Source organism: Mytilus edulis, chromosome 1 (genome assembly GCF_963676685.1).
Source record: "Mytilus edulis chromosome 1, xbMytEdul2.2, whole genome shotgun sequence".
NCBI lineage: Eukaryota > Metazoa > Mollusca > Bivalvia > Mytilida > Mytilidae > Mytilus > Mytilus edulis.
Window position 1 is genome coordinate 15,050,635 of NC_092344.1, and position 16,812 is coordinate 15,067,446.

At 31.2% G+C, this 16,812-nt stretch overlaps 1 protein-coding gene across 2 annotated transcripts in view; it reads right to left on the reverse strand.

Moving 5' to 3' along the window:
* Positions 1 to 16,812, reverse strand: part of LOC139510744 (prickle planar cell polarity protein 3-A-like) — a 54,719-nt gene that overhangs the window by 14,305 nt on the left and 23,602 nt on the right. The window contains exons 1-2 of one of the 2 annotated variants that reach the window (XM_071297276.1): positions 10,328 to 10,349; positions 10,040 to 10,223 (exon numbers count right to left, since the gene is read on the reverse strand). In XM_071297276.1, coding sequence (XP_071153377.1) covers positions 10,040 to 10,180 — 141 coding nt within the window. In that variant the 5' untranslated portion in view covers positions 10,181 to 10,223; positions 10,328 to 10,349. Of the gene's footprint in view, positions 1 to 10,039; positions 10,224 to 10,327; positions 10,350 to 16,812 lie in introns of those variants that run through there. The other variant, XM_071297273.1, reaches the window with a different exon arrangement.

Below are 16,812 nucleotides of genomic sequence, written 5' to 3' on the forward strand. Positions count from 1 at the left end.
CAAAACTAGCATAATCTTGAGTCAATGAAGATAGAAGTCAAACACACCTACTATGAACCAAGTTCAAACTCACAACTAATGTATACTAAACAATCATTTCAATAGTTCTCTGTTTTTAGGCTAAGAAGGGGACACAATTTAGGCCAAAATCTCCAACACATATCCTGAACCTTGAATTGTAACTCAGTGAAAACAAAGAAAAGTTCAATTACCCAGAAAATATAAAGATGAGCTTTACATCAGTACCCATTGACAAATGTAAAGGGGTATATAATTGTTGTGTCTGTAAGGATCAGCTTTACAACAGTACCCATTGACAAATGTAAAGGGGTATATAATTGTTTTGACTGGTCAAAAGTAATACCTGTATTTGGAATGCCAACATGAGTAGAAAGTTATATTCAGTACATTTTAAATAGATATAGGAAGATGTGGTATGAGTGTCAATGAGACAACTCTCCATCCAAATCACAATTTATAAAAGTAAACCGTTATAGGCCAAGGTACAATCTTCCAACACAGAGTCTAGGCTCACACTGAACAGCAAGCTATAATAAAGGGCCTCAAAAATTACTAGTATAAAACCATAAAACATACTTATTGATAGACTCAGTAATGCACTTAAAAGTAGTCACAAATGTGCTTTCTGTCAAATCTTTAATAGACCTACTGTGTTGAAAAAAAACCATGCAAATTCCATCACCTTCAAAATTAAAGAGAGAAATAACTATTTATTCTGGAGTACATTTTTCATTGGATAAGATTGCTTCAAATTTTTGTTGAAGTTTGCAATAAAGTTTTAACATTTCAATCAAAGTTTGATGATAATAATAACAGACAAAATTTATCCTGTCTTAATATATTATATATTATATTAATTTATAAACTTTTTTATCCACCTCTCAAGTTGTCATGGTTGTGATGGTTTGCACATCTAAAACTTTTAAAATGATGTGGATTCATAATTATAAATGATTCCTTGTGATTTTCAATTTCCCAAAAATAACTATAAATTAATCATTCTTTTTACATTTATCAAAATTTGATAGTTTCAAACAAAATTGTCTGTTGAAACCTCAGCAATTCCCCCCCCCCCCCCCCCCCCCGGCCCCCCCCCCAAAAAAATGTTACTTTTCAACATCAAAATTCAAGATTCATTGTTTTAACATAATTTTGCTGTTTCAATTGTAAAGAAATGCTGAAAATAATAAATAAAACTTTGATTTTTATATCTGGAAGTGATACCTGATTGTCAAGTATTGTAGAACAGACCACATAAGATTTAGAATTTTGTCCAATCAGAATCGAGGTCACAATGAGGAAGTCCAACTCCTAAAATCAACAAACTCAATGCAACTTTAAGTGTACTGTCACCTTATATATAATTACTTTAATTGTATTTTTTTTTATTATATTTTCAATACAGCAAGAAAATGTGAATTTTCCATTAGCACCAACACAACTAATAAGATATTTATGAGAGAAAAGTTCATAAAATGCATTATATAGCAGAAATAAATTGTGCAAAATTGATAAACCTAACACCTTTTCTCTTGCAAATGATCAATTGAAAACTTAATATAATTACATTTGGTAATTAAACAACAGTGAAAGCAACAATTTGAACTTAAATTAAAAAAATTAAAACCATTATATGAATTATGGAATAAATCAAGCTTTTGGCTGATTATTATCTTAAACAAAGATACTAAAAGTTAAAAGTCAAATAATCAAGGTAACTTTATTCACAATTATATGCATAGTCCATAAAATGTTCATTTAGAAATTTGTTTTCAGGGACATGCCTTATAGTTTATTACAGTTCTATGTTTGTCTGATTATGAAGTTGAAGATGAAGGCCAAATCTATGATTGATATTAAAAAATTGAATCAGTTATGTCAATAAGCTGAGGGAATGCTTCAGAGATATCAACTTCACTGTTAACACACAAAAAACTTGGTGAAATGACAAAAATATTGGTTAGCCGAAAACAATAAAACTAAAAAGGACATCTAAAGGAATACAAGCAGTCGTCAATGATAAACTAATATCTAATCTAGACTAGGCAAAAGAGACATTACAAAGGATGAAAAATATGTATAGTGCACATTGCTGGTAAGAGACCCACTAAACGAACTGTACCTTATGTTAATAACACCCATGCTTCTTATACAAACTATTAGACATATTTTGGCACTATACAGACAAGTATATCCCTGTACAATATATATATTAATAAACTTAAGCCAATTTCTTGGCTATCATCTGTTTATGTATGATAGTTTATGAATACCCTTAGGAGCTGTGAAAACAGAGATAAAACACATTGTTGCCCTCACTGCATGTCAAAACTTATTATTCTTCTGCCAACTATTCCAATGCAATCAAATAAACATTTAGAAAACCCAGAAATGCAAGAAAGTGCAACTTCCTGTCTCCCTGGCAAAACTGATAGAATCCGTAATATTTTTATAAATCTTTCAGAAGTTATCAAATTAATAAAATCTTTCCTGTATCCACAGGGACAGGCAATCATCTAATTAGTTAAATCAATCTTTTATCCATTTTAATAAACTGTTGCTGCAGAAACCTATTTCCTAGAGATAAGAGCTCCCTAAGTAGTCATTAATAATTTTCAAAACATATTGTATACTAATACACAGTAATTGTCATACAAAAGCTGTGAAGAGCATGCAAGTTTAATGAGCAAATATTACACCAGGGATTTCTTCAAAACATGATCTGTATAAGGAATCTTAATTAAATCATATTGTTTTTATTGTGGTATTACCTTTCTTTTCAGACATTATAGTCTATAGAATTTATTATTTATTTTACTTTTGATTACTTGAAATGTTAAGGAATCCTTTAAAACTATTTAAAATAAAGTTGAAATGTTTTTAGCATTTTAGGAGCAATTTTTGACATATTTCATAGACTGATTGGTTGGGCCATAAAAAAGAATAGGTTTATTTGCCCAAACCCTACCTACCCAGAAAAAAGCTGCCTACTCAAATTCTTTTATTGTCCTGATTTGAAGAATTGTTTTTAATCAGATAGGCATAAAGACTAATGAACATCCAATACTTCAATTTCTTAAAAAAAAAATTAAAAAAAATGCCTACCCACTGTCTCAACCTTGGGTAGGGTTTGGACAAACCAAAATATTTTTAATTGTGGCCTTGCTGGTTTTATTTCCAGCAGCAAAAAGCAACATGCAATAACTGTTCAATATTTATCAAATGCATGCTACTTTGAACTAGAAGGACATTTAAAGTGCTTGCTAACAAGGTCAGACCCACTGCCCATCTGCTAGTCCTTAAAAAGAGTTTTCCATCCCTATCTAGGCACAGTCTTTTCTCTTATTCCTAAATGCCCGCTGTTGGGTGATACTTTAAGCAGACTTTAAAGCCAAAGCTCCATGTTGAAGACTGAACTTTGACCTATAAGGTTTACTCTTACAAATTATTACTTGGATGGAGAGTAATGTCTCCTCATCTTCTTATATCTAGTATTTAGTCAATATAAAAAAGAAGATGTGGTATGATTGCCAATGAGACAACTCTCCACCAAGACTTTTTTTACTTCACCCCAGTGTCAAGGATCAAACTAATGATCTACACCTAATGGCAGTTGTGGAAGACCAAGATTCACATTCATGCTGCAATGCACATTAAATAAAGTATTCTTTAAATAAAAATAAAAAAACACAGATTTATTGTCATTTACAGCTGTTTTTCAATGATTTTGCAGATAAAAAAGTTTAATGATCTGTTGACGTGTAACAAACAAATGTGGTTAGGAAAAATAGACAGATAAATCAATTAAAATACATTCAATATTAATAAGGTAACACCTGAAACACCTTGAATTTAATTCATCAATATATATGTCAAAATCTATCATTTTAATCATTACTTTTTTTTCAACTTTCATTTTGAAATTTTCCAAACTGACAAATGTCCCATGTATGTAATAATCTGAACAAATAAAATAAAATGCAACTCTTTTTTTAATGTATAAACATCTGTATATCGGGTGGGGCAGGGTTAGGGCTATCAAAGAGTGCAAAAGTAAATCAGAAATGTGTTGATAAAGATATCAAAAGAATTTTAAAAGGCGAAAAGAAAAACTCCTTTACACCATTACCCATGGTGCTCCTGTTAAAAGAAACCCCTTTCTTTTTGGACGATCAATGCATTTAAATGAGGACAAAGAGTTGGAACCCCCCTTTATGCTGGGTTGGGAAACCCCCTTTTAAAAATTGCTGGATCAGCCCATGTACACTTAATTTTAAACCAAATTTATAACTCAGAAAACTGAGAAAAGTGAACACAATATTTATAGCCTAAAAAAGTCTTCAAAAATATCTTTTGGTTCTTAATAATAAAAAAAAACCCAGCTGAGTCGCTTCCTCAAAATACAACTATTTAAAACCCATGTCGAAGGACAGTATGCTTTTGTCTGATTCCCAAGTAGCAATGTTATAAATCCATGAGGGAATTCATGCTTTTGTCTGATTTCCAAGTACCAATGTTATAAATCCATATCCCAGTATCACCCATCATTGACCTTGTGTTTGTCCTGATTTTAATCCATCTGATCATGTTATTTAGGAGGATCAAAGTCATGTGATATCTGTACAACTGTTGAGTACATTTCTGACATTGTGATTGACTTACACAGACAGGGCATACCACACTAACATCTTTAGCAAAAGCTTTCAATCTTTAATTAGAAACCAGGTGTGCAGACAAGTCATTGTTATTTTGTGAATGCTTTAATAAGAGCATGTACATGACAATTTACTCATTTACAATACATGTACAATGTTGAACATGCAATATGTGCACAGATGTATATTCATCATTCTGCTCTTAAGATGAAAATATGATAATTGCAGTTCATCGTCCTACACTGAAAAGTTTACCAAATTCAAGATATTTTCATGATATACTTAATACATTGAACATTTAATCATAATGTCTCAATTTTTCTTTTTTCTTTACTTTACCATTTCTATTTGTGTGCCATGAATGAAATAAAACAAAAGGAGTAGGTCCGGTAAGGGCCGATTTTGGCCTCAAATTTTAGGTTCATCTAACGAAAGTTTTTGGACACTTTTTAAACACTTAAATGTCTATTTCAATTGATTGGATTAGTTTATGTGAAAGATTTTAACTGATTTAGTCATTAAAAACGCTCTGATTCAAGCTTAAATATGAAAATCTATCAAATATACCAAAAAACGTCACTTTTCAGATGGTTTTGTCAAAAATGAAAGTGGCCGCATCCGTGTTCATCCTCAAACTTTATATATATTTTGTATTATCATCAAATACAACTTACGTTACAATATCATGAATGAAGACAAATGCGGCCACTTTTATTTTAGACGGAAACCGTCTAAAAATTAACCAAAATGCTAAAATTTTGAAGATTTCAGTAATTTAGCATGACTTAATGATAATAGAATGCGATATTTGTGCATTATATTGTCAAAAACAGCTCATATTTATGTAGCAGAAGCATTTTTCTTTCCAAAATATAGCTTAAAGATTACATTTTCACAATTTTCTAAAACTGCTATATTTTGGGGCCAAAAAGGGGTTTTACTGAACCTACTCCTTTGCCTTAGTACGCTTCCTACAACATTACAACATCTCCATCAGAAGCAACCAAAAGAAACAACATGTTTGTTAAATACATATCATGTTATAATGTATTTGTTCTATAAAACATTCCTGATGCTTTATCCATAATACGAAAAAGTAATATTAAAGCCAGTTAAATTTTGAGCTCATTCAAATTTATCTGTAATAAATTCGTCCATTTTTAAATGCTGCATCTTCCTAAGGAACTTAAAAATAGATCACCATCTGTAATCATTATAAGGCATCAGAACCTCTTTAACACCATCAACATCAGATGGGATGATATACTGTCAGAACAGATGGTTAAGGACTTACATTGGAAGTTCAAGGACAGAGAAAACATCAAACTTATATACTTGATCATAACATCTTGAGCACAAATACTGTATCTCCTGTATATGCATTGGTCAAAATACAGTCAGAGCTAAAACTTGCTTTCAAAATTGCTGACAGCAGTTACAGAGCCTAATTGAAAAGGAAACAACAACTGAAACAGGGTTAACTTTGACCAATGATTTAAAATGCACCCAAAAACCTGACCAAATATTTATAACCCATCAAAATATGTTTAGTTTTGCAAAACTTGTGATCTCTTTTTCAATTAAGTCCACCCCCTTTCACTGAGACTAGCTTAACGAAATCAATGCTGCCAGAAAACCAGCAATTTCTATTCTCAACTTCTATTTATTCAGTTGTAAATTTAATATTTACAAAAACTACTCTCTATTTTTAATTTAAACATAAAACCCCTTATCATAAATAATCATTATCATTATAAATGGCATACAAATTACTTTTATAGACCCTTTGGTGCAAATAAAATTTAATAAGAAATTATAATAAATTTCATATTATCAGTCATAAATAAATAAATACAACAAATAAACTATGAAAAAATCCAACTGATTTCCTAATTGAGTGACAAGCTGCTTGATTTATCATGAAATATTGAGCTAAGAAAATTCCATTTAACACCTAAAAAATCCCTGACTTCATTCCTCAATTATAGACTCGTAAAATCTGCTTACTTTACAAACGGAGATAATAAGAAGAATACATTGGGAATTACAACATGTGATTAAACGAACACACCTCTAATTACAATCACGCTGAGTTAGTTAATTTTTTGCAATACACAAAACTGAAGATGAGAGAATCTGGTATTCATTATCATCACAACACATGGATGCTTAGAATAAAAGTAAAATTATGTTTTGTCTGTGCTGTTTATAATGCAATGAATTAGCAACTTTAACGGCTTTGAGAGTTTACTTGTTTATGATCGGAAGGCATCAAAGATACAATAAGTTCTCAAAGGTTTTTTTAACATTATTCTCTTTGCCCACAAAGCATATAATGGGCCTAATAATGGCTTACATGAAAGAGGAAGAGAATCTTGTGTTCAATATCCTGATTATTCAAGAATCATGCATTTATATTCATAAAAGGAATACAACTACTGAAAGCTTTAATCTAAATAAATGATCTCCATCTATGCAAATAAGCTTATCATAGATAATCCAGACATGCATGTGATCTACAAAAGACTAATCAGCAAAGTTTATATAAAAAAAAGGTAAAATAAATAAAGTTGAATACCAAAGTACCATCAAAACCACAAACAAATTAAAAATTGACACAGAGATATGTTTCACCTTTACGTAATTTTGATAATGCAATGTGTTGAAATTAAAGTGATAATACTTGAATATGGTTCATGGAATTTGAATGCAAACTCTGCTAAACACTGAAAGTCAATGAACAGTGACTGAAGGTGTAGGACCCAAACAAACTCTGAGGAAATGAGAAAAGCCAAGGCCAATACAATTGCATACCAAATTATGGCAAATAACATTGACTAAATTATTATGAGTGGTTCCCACTTTTTTCAATTTTGTTGAGGCGGGACAAAAACCCAAATTACTTGATAACACTCAAAGGGTCCTATCTTATATTATATCTTTACAGACAATAAATATTATATCAGACTGCAGGATGATTTTCTGCCAAGCAATTATCTTTTCAATATATAGTTACAAACTGCCACGCTCAGCAAGTCCTAAGGTACTAAATTCTTATATGTATGCATGTTGTTGGGAGGGAGGAGGGTTTTATGCATGTGGACGGGAGAAAGGAGGGGGTGTATGCATGTGTTTTTGAGAAAGGAGGGGTGTATGCATGTGTTTGTGAGAAAGGAGGGTTGTATGCATGTGGTTGGGAGAAGAGCGTATGTGTATGCATGGGGTTGGAAGAAGAGTGTATGTGTATGCATGGGGTTGGGAGATTGAGGATGTGTATGCATGGGGTTCAGAGAGGGGATCAGTTTGAGATATTATTTATGATTTACAGACAGACATCTAAGTTGGGACTTTCCTCTAGCCAACATAAAAACACTTTTAGTAGAGACATATTCATGATTCCCCTTTAGGCAGATAATTTTCCAAATCTGTCCCAGAAGTCCTAAATACATCTTTAATAGCTTTGCACAATACTTATACATATGATTTTACAATACTTTATAATTTTACTGCCAAAATGTAATACCTATCTTGTGTATTTAAAGTTAATTGAAATATTTATTGGCCATAATATCTGTCAAGTCATATTCGTCAAAATATCTGCAAAATCACCATCAGGGGACATAACTCTTTGATATTATAAAACATAGCATGATAAATAACTTTAAAGAATCAACTTGTTTCACACTTCAACAGATTTCAAATCTTGATTGTATTTTTATATTAACTATTAATTAGATTCTTGAAGATAGATCACTAGATTAAAAGCTATATTCTATTATAGATTTATACATAAAATTTAATTTTGCATCAAATGAACCTTGGCAAAACAAGAATTTGGTCATTACTTCTGTTTATAGTTCCCAAAACAGATGTTTTGCTGTCAGAAAATTGAGCAATAAAAAGTTCTGTATAATTTCATTACTGGAATAAAAACGTATATAATGACCAAATCATAGACAGAAAGACGAAGAACAGAATAAACAGAATTAATATGGTGATCTGAAAAATTAACATGTAAGGACGTCTTTGGATTTGACACAGACTGGAATGATATCACACCAAAAATCTCCTTACTTCTGGAGAGCACATGCACTGCCATAATACCACTAAAACAGTTCCCTTAAAATTTAATGGAACTAAACTTAAAGCTCTCTGTCAGTTCAGTCTATTATTGGAATTTCTAAAAGCACTTTGTTAAAAGTCTATTATCGGAATTATGTTCTGTTTTAGTTTATTATTCTACTGATATAACTATATATGTGCATACAAGATTAATATTCTGCGGAGGAAACTGAAAATAACAATCCCAGTCATATCATATGTAAATTATCCAAAAGAGAAACATCATAACAATCATAAATGTCAAAACAATGGCAACTTATGAGAAATATTAGTCTTTATTCATATTCATAGTTTCTAAACCTATCATTATTATTCATAAGCATAATGAAATTCATGTGATTGAAAGGAAATGCAGTGACGTCACAATACATAAATTTGCAGCAACCTTACAGCATAAAAAAGACAACAAAAATAGACATCAATGTATGGGCCAGTTTGCAAAAGGTTTTCAATACTGTTAGTGTTTTCAGCGTGTAACTGTAGTATTTTTAACAGATCAAACAAGTATTTTTATATGCCAAGAAGCACCATGTTTGTATTGGTAAAAAAAAATAGCACATTATGATATCGTATTTCCTGTTAACTATAGATGTGAAATATTCTACAATTCCGGTGAATCTCAGCATTTCTTACAATTTGTGATGATCACAGTCATGATCAGACACCATCATGAGTTTTTGTTGATGGCCACTGTGGAATATTTTCACAAATGATGAAGGAGTTGTTCTAATTATGGTAACTCCATTCTGTCCTCTTTACCTTGAATGTCACATACGGAATTAGACTTATCACAGGGTTTGAACTTACAGGTGCCACATGTTGAGCAGGATCTGCTTACCCTTCCAAAGCACCTGAGATTGTATTTTTGGTGGGGTTCATGTTGCTCACTCATTCTTTAGTTTTCTATGTTGTGTTTTACATACTGTTGTTTGTCAGTTGGTTTTGGATAAATGAGTATGACTATCCATATTGTATCTTTCTCCTCTCTAGTTCAGATTTCTTACATTGTAGACACAAATTGACTAGTCATAGCTGCGGAACCCTAGCTCTTAGGTCCTTATGTTATTTTTTGACTATTTGCGGACCCATAGAATGGTCTGCAAAATAAAAAAAAATAAAAAAGGACCATAAGAGTTACGGTTCCGCAGCTAGACTAGTCAAAGCTAGGATTATACAAAAATTATTATTTTTGAAACCTCAAAATTAAGAAAGCTAATGAAGGAGTTTTAAATAGACATTACCTGTTCTGGCTTGAGTCCTGGTGGTACCCATGTGTATTCCTCAAGAGGACATCCACTATCATCATCGGAGGTAGAATTACGTTTGGCATCATGGTGGATCAACCGATTCAATGTTTGATCTGGTTCACATCCTGTCGTCATATCGTGGGTTTCTGGTGGACATTTGCAGTGCTTACAGATCTTTCTACAATAATAAGAGGACAAATATTTGTAATCAGGAAAAGAATGCTACTATTTGAAATTCATTGGAAAAGAGTTTTCCCCGTAATAAACATGAATAAATCATACCTAAATGGTTTTCTGATGCAAGTTACAGCATTTTCAGCTCTTTAACGTGTGAATGCTTTTACGAATCAGAATAATTTACACATGTTAAAGTTCGCATCACATGCTAACGTTCTTCCAACATTTAATTTTTCATAATTATAATAGTAGTATATATGACAGTTTTTGTTACTCTTCAGAAACAATCAATACATAATAATTTGTTTTACCATCCTAACAATATTGTATTACGTAATTTCATATTTTTCAGGAAAGGTTCCTATGAAACATGAAAAGGCATCATATCCATATAATTTCTTTTATCCAACAAAAGTTAAGAATTTCTGTAAGTCTATAACTCCTTGGAGATTTCCCCCTTAAATGAAAGGCGGAAACAGAAGATCCTTTACCTTACCAAGAGACACAATAATTTTATCTGAAAGGAAAGACTTTTAAAATGCAAATGAACCTCATCTAATCTCATATACTGAAATATCCATAATCAATAATGCAACATCAGCAGAAAATGGTTTGGAAAGAGATAGATGAGGTTCCATGTCTCTCAGTCTCTGGAGTGTTTACTTATATGTCTAATCTGATAGATACTAAAAGCTTTAAAGTACTGAGAAAAGACATGATAGCATTCTGCTTTAATCCTGTATGCATGCAAACAAGCAAAAAGATACCCTTGTTTATGAACTGAACAAATCAGGGATATACATTGGCCAAGAAAGAATTACAATTTATATTAGATCTTTACAAAAAAAAATTGACTACAGAATGTCATCTACCATTATTTCCATGTGTCTTTAGTGCATTTATACTTGGACATTCTCATAAAATGATAAATCTTTCATAAATCATGAGCTATTATTCAGTGGAAAATAAAGTGGAAACATGTGATCTCTTTTTCAGGTTGTTATGGTGGATTCATTTATTTTTATGGTTATGGTACTATTTTCTTTGATGAAGAAATTCACTAAAATTGGTACCCAAGGAATTTTTACATGAATTGTCAGTAAACAAATTCCAACATTTTCAAGAATGAAATATGGTTCTATGTCATCAATGTCTATTTGACACTTCTCCTTCATCAGAGATTATGACCCCCCATTGGATGTAATACTGACCAACACAGTTGGCCACTTCAATCTTAATAGCTCTCTGTCTGACAACACTGATGATCTACTACTTAAGTGATAATTCAGATTCTGATGAGAAGTGATGAAGGCCAAGTGTCTACAGGACTAATTGAACACAATCACTTCACTAAAGATAGAATTCTAAGAATACTGAAAACAGCAAATTTCATTCATGCAAAACATGAATGGCCTTGACAAAAAACACTTTTTTCCATGGATGACAGTAGCATAGAAATAATAATTAAGAGCTTTAAGGAATTGGTCAGCTCCACAAATTTTCTTCAGAAACTGATAATTCAATTCCAGTAAAAATGCAACCTTCAACTGCATGAATAATGAGGACAAGAACTGAAATCTATTCTGTCTTGTTTTTTATAAAATCAATTATTTTTCAATTTGGCACAAAATTTAGAATGGAAATCGGGAATATGTCAAAGAGACAACAACCTGACTAAAGAACAGATGAATTCTATCAATGCTTGATGGATTTGGAAACCAAAAAACGATTTCTTCCATAACAAAGCAGGCTGACAACACATTGCATTTTAGTACAAACTGAATGGTACACAACATGGTGATCTCTTGGATGACTCAAACCTCAGACAGTAAATATAGTTATGTTAGGTTCCTCCTATAGGCTCCAACTTATCCAGTTTTTTTGTTTATCATTGGGACTCCCAACATTCCTATTCCAGTATGATTTAACAACTATTTGAATTTAACCCTGTGTACTGTGAAACAAACAAAGAGTAAATAAGCTGGTGGTTGCTGTGTTTACAGCATGTTATAATTGGAGTGTGAATAAAAGCAGAAGTCTGCTAAAGTCATGAACCAGTACTTGGGTTATTAAACTGATGAAAGTACTATTCAAATTCAGACTTCAAACTGCTCATTGGATTGAAGATCTCAAACTGAGACTGACCTTTGTAGCCCTGAAGCAGTAAACCAATAACTCCCTCATCCCTTTGTTTCTATGTTTTAATTTTATAACTGTTGGCTAATGATCTGGATAGTTAGATCCTCCACTGGTAATGTCAGAGCAATGAATAATGCATAGAAAAATACAACGTAAGTATAGAATCGGTATTACCAAGTCTCACGAGACTGAAAAACTCATCGAACCAAAAAAATGTTTCCATCTATTCCATTTAATTCGTGATCGATGCAATTATGTGAAATTATAAGCTTTTGTCTATCAAGAAATATGCAATATATACTAGAAAATGAATCGAATATTGTATCGGCAAACAAAAATCTTAACTAGCTCCAAGTCACAATGAATCAATGTTAAACATCTTGAAAATGGAATTTTATTCTAGCAATAATTCAAAGTCACATCAGATTTACACCTCAAACAAACACAGATTATGAAATACTGCAGTCATTGTATTTAATTAAGTCTGATGTATTTTGATGTATTACTCTTGAAATGTTTTATGAAAAGCTACAGGCAAATAGAAATAAGAATATGCCACACTGAAGTTTCTCATGAAAGAATTCACTCTCCAAAGAGCTCTTTAAACATTGCCATCCTTTTCAATTGAACAATTATTGAATAAATGATTTAAGTCTACTTTTACGTCAAACAAAACGCCACCTGTCATAAATAAATGAAAATATGATGTACTCAAACTTCTGTTTATCTTTTCTATTATTACAATATCGGTGTGGTACAGATTTCGATGCATTCAGACAGATTTTTTTACTTTTTGCAATCATCATTTATATTGTAAAATCACTACTTATTCGAATACACCCATGTACACAGTTTTTGTCTTCAAATGTACTTCAAACATAATAAAGATGCTTTCCAGAAAAATTATCAAACAAACTATTTCATTTTATAATCTTTGAGTTTTGAAGTATTATCAAATGGAAACTATAAATTTTTGGATGTACCTTCATAAGGACATTTTCAGGTTAACAGTCCATCATAGTGAGTGAGTGGGCATAAAGAATATCTCAGTCTTTGGTTAGTTGATAATATGGATTGGCAAATAGGAAAACAACTGTTGATTCCCATACAGTTTCAAGAGCAGACTTAAGTCTCAGCATTCTACTATGTGTTTGATTTCAATGAAATTCATCAATCAAGCCACTTAATTCAGTTGTACCATATAACCATTGTTTAAAATGAGGGTTAATGGAACCAAGATTTAAGGCTAATATTCACAGAAGATTGAGGCGTCATTTCTATCATTAAGAAGATTGGAATCTATAATCAGGGAAATAAACCTAAACTCTTGATAGAATATGCAAATAAAACATTGATTAAAGTGCTTCATAACTTTTGCTTGACAAATTTTACATAATTAAATTTCTGCTTCTGAAAATTTCACAGATGAATTTTGTATACAAGGATTTATTTTCTGATCTTTCTAGTTCTTTGATTATCACTCTTTTAAGGCAAATTAGTTTTGAAACTCATTGTCAATGGTAATTATGGAACAAATAAATCATTTGTTTCTGTAATCAAAGGTTTTCAGTCAATTTGTTTATATTTCAATAAACATGAGCAGTTGCAATGGTTTAATTTTTTTAAATAATTTTAACTAAATTAAATAAAGATGCCAGGTAAAAAAAGACTATATTTTTCTTTCAAACCACTCATTTGATGGAATATAAATATACATGAAGGGGTCAAAAGTAAGTCTGGTCTGAACAACAATTACCAGAGATTTAGGAAGCAAATTTGTTGGAACTTCCTATAATATCATAAACTCTGTATGATTCATACATTCTCGTCTAAATTTCTATATAGATCAAAACTGTGAAGAAAATTGGAATTACAAATTCCATAAATAAATGGAAATTCGTCAATTTTCCATGACAAATAGGCTTATCAGGGAAATTAATGGTAAAACAAACACTATGTGATGTAAAGAGTTTGTTCTCTGTCCGATCTAAACACAGATTTGATCTACGAACAATGCTGAAAACAATTTCTGTCTTTCCATTTACACAAGAAAGAATTTTCAATAAGCTATCAAACATGCATGGAAACTTAGCAGATATTGGTTTCTAGAATATTTCCTGATAAAACTTTCCACTAAAAGCATATATTGGTTTACAAAACAAAAACCAACTGCTGCCAAATAAAATGATCACATCAATTCATGTAATGGGTAAAAATGTTATGAAAGAGTTTTGTTATTTTAAAATGTCAGCTATATTACAACTGCACATTCACATCAATTAATTTTATTACATTGATATATGTACATACATTTATGTTTTTTTTTTAATTTCCCTTTACATATTTTTTTGCTATTTTGCACATTTCATTAAAAGAGCTTTTATAAATTAAAGGTTAATGTTCATGTATGAATAATGATAGGCATATTTATATTAGTCTGTAGATCATCAATACTACACTAAGCAACTCAGAAATACAACAACAGTATGGTTTATAAGTTTGTAATTCAAAAGTACCCTGGTAGACTCAGTGGTTACCTAATAAGAGACAAATGAAGACAAAGTACAATCTAATAAATCGTAAAGGTGTTGATGTAATTATCTGCTCATTACCAGGTGAAAAGTGGCACTCAGGTGTTCTTAATAAATGTACTTTTTGTTTTCTACCTATCAGTCAGAGGATAAAAGGGCAACAAATGAGATCAAATTCCTCATTTCTTTCCCCTGAATTAGAAGTCATCAAGGTTCTTTTTACCATTATCTCAGTAAACATCATTGTCACTTCCGTTTTATCTATTTGTCACCATTTAAGATTTGACCCCAGATTGGTGACCTTTGTTGTCTAAATATTACAAAATGGACTAAAATTACAAAAACAAGTTTGACACTATTCTCTTTATCTAAACTCAGTATCTTTAAATCTACTAGGGTGTTCCTCAATCAAACGGCTTAATGAAACTAATTCCTGAACACAAAGCTATCTTGTTCTATCAAAAATTTATCGTTTATTAACCTCACATTATATGCACACTGCATCTGAATGAAGCTTTAGTTCTTAAAGTAGTAATTAAGAAAAGTTTAAGTTTACTGCTTTGATCAGATCATTGCTTCCGATGATTTCTAAAATATCTGAGTTATTTGTGAAAGTCAGTTTCCCCAGGGCTTTAAATACATTCGTGTAGATCAGAACTGAAATAATAAGTTATTAAGAAATTCTAGCTCTTGCTTCTGAGACACAAAAAAAACCTCACTTTTAGTAAGCAATATGTTTTAACAGTTAGTTAAAATTCTACGTCTGTCTCCTGTCTTTTTTATTTTTATGTTTATATTTCATAATAACTTAATAGCATTACAAAACTATATAAAAACACGGACCAATAAAGCTACAGAACATCTGTTATTACAAGAATCTGTCACTGGTGTACGAAGTCCATAAAAAATATCAAAATATTTATTTTTGTAAGATGCAATATTTATATATTTCAATCAAACATGCATTTTTATCATTCTGCAAAGTTCTTTTCCATTGCATTCAACAGGAAATGCTGGCATTTAATAAACAAATTTGTCTATCGTACCAATGATATTTTGCAGAAACCAGACGTGCATTAATTGGTTTATTTGTGTAAAATACTATGTTGGTTTTAGAATTTGCGTAGTTCAGTTTATAATAAGCAGATTCATACAGCAATAGATATATATTTTCTATGGCAGAAGTCACGATTTGCTTTTTAATTTTTGCTATATTTTAATAAATAATACGTAGGTTCTGTCAGTTGCATATCTCTAAAAAGGGTCATAAACTTCAAACGAGTACAATAAAAAAGAATTCCATTGCTCTTCTTTAATGGCCACTTTTTAATAAAATTGCATTCGTTTTCCTTTAAGTTTCCAGTACTTTTCAGAACTTAAGTACATATATAGGACCTATTGGTCAAACTTTTTATGGTTACCTAATGCTGAGGAGAATATTGATTGAAATTGACAACTAATGGACATAATGGCAAAACAGTGGCTAATATGAATTTCTTTTTCTGAAAACCCACCTTAATGCTACTGATGCTAAATATTCTGAATCAGAAGTCTGTGTCAAGGCTGATCCAACTCTTTTGTACTTTTTGAAAGCCATATTATCCAAAATTGTTGTTCCAATAGCCATAACCATGACTGATTCGTTGTTTGTTGCAATTAATTGAAAGTTGATTTCACAAATAGCCAGATACTATCACTTTTCTACCTCTTGTACTTTAAGATGCATACCATCACCTCTCCACAATAACAATAAAAAACATTTTATCTCATATCAGCTTCCTTTTCTTATTAAATGCAACAATTGTACCTGGATTATCTAAATCACCAGAGATTACACCTGTATAGTCAGGTGAAATAAAGGTATATAGAAGTAGCCATTTCCTGCTACTGTTAATTCTCCATTTCCTACATTAGTCAAAA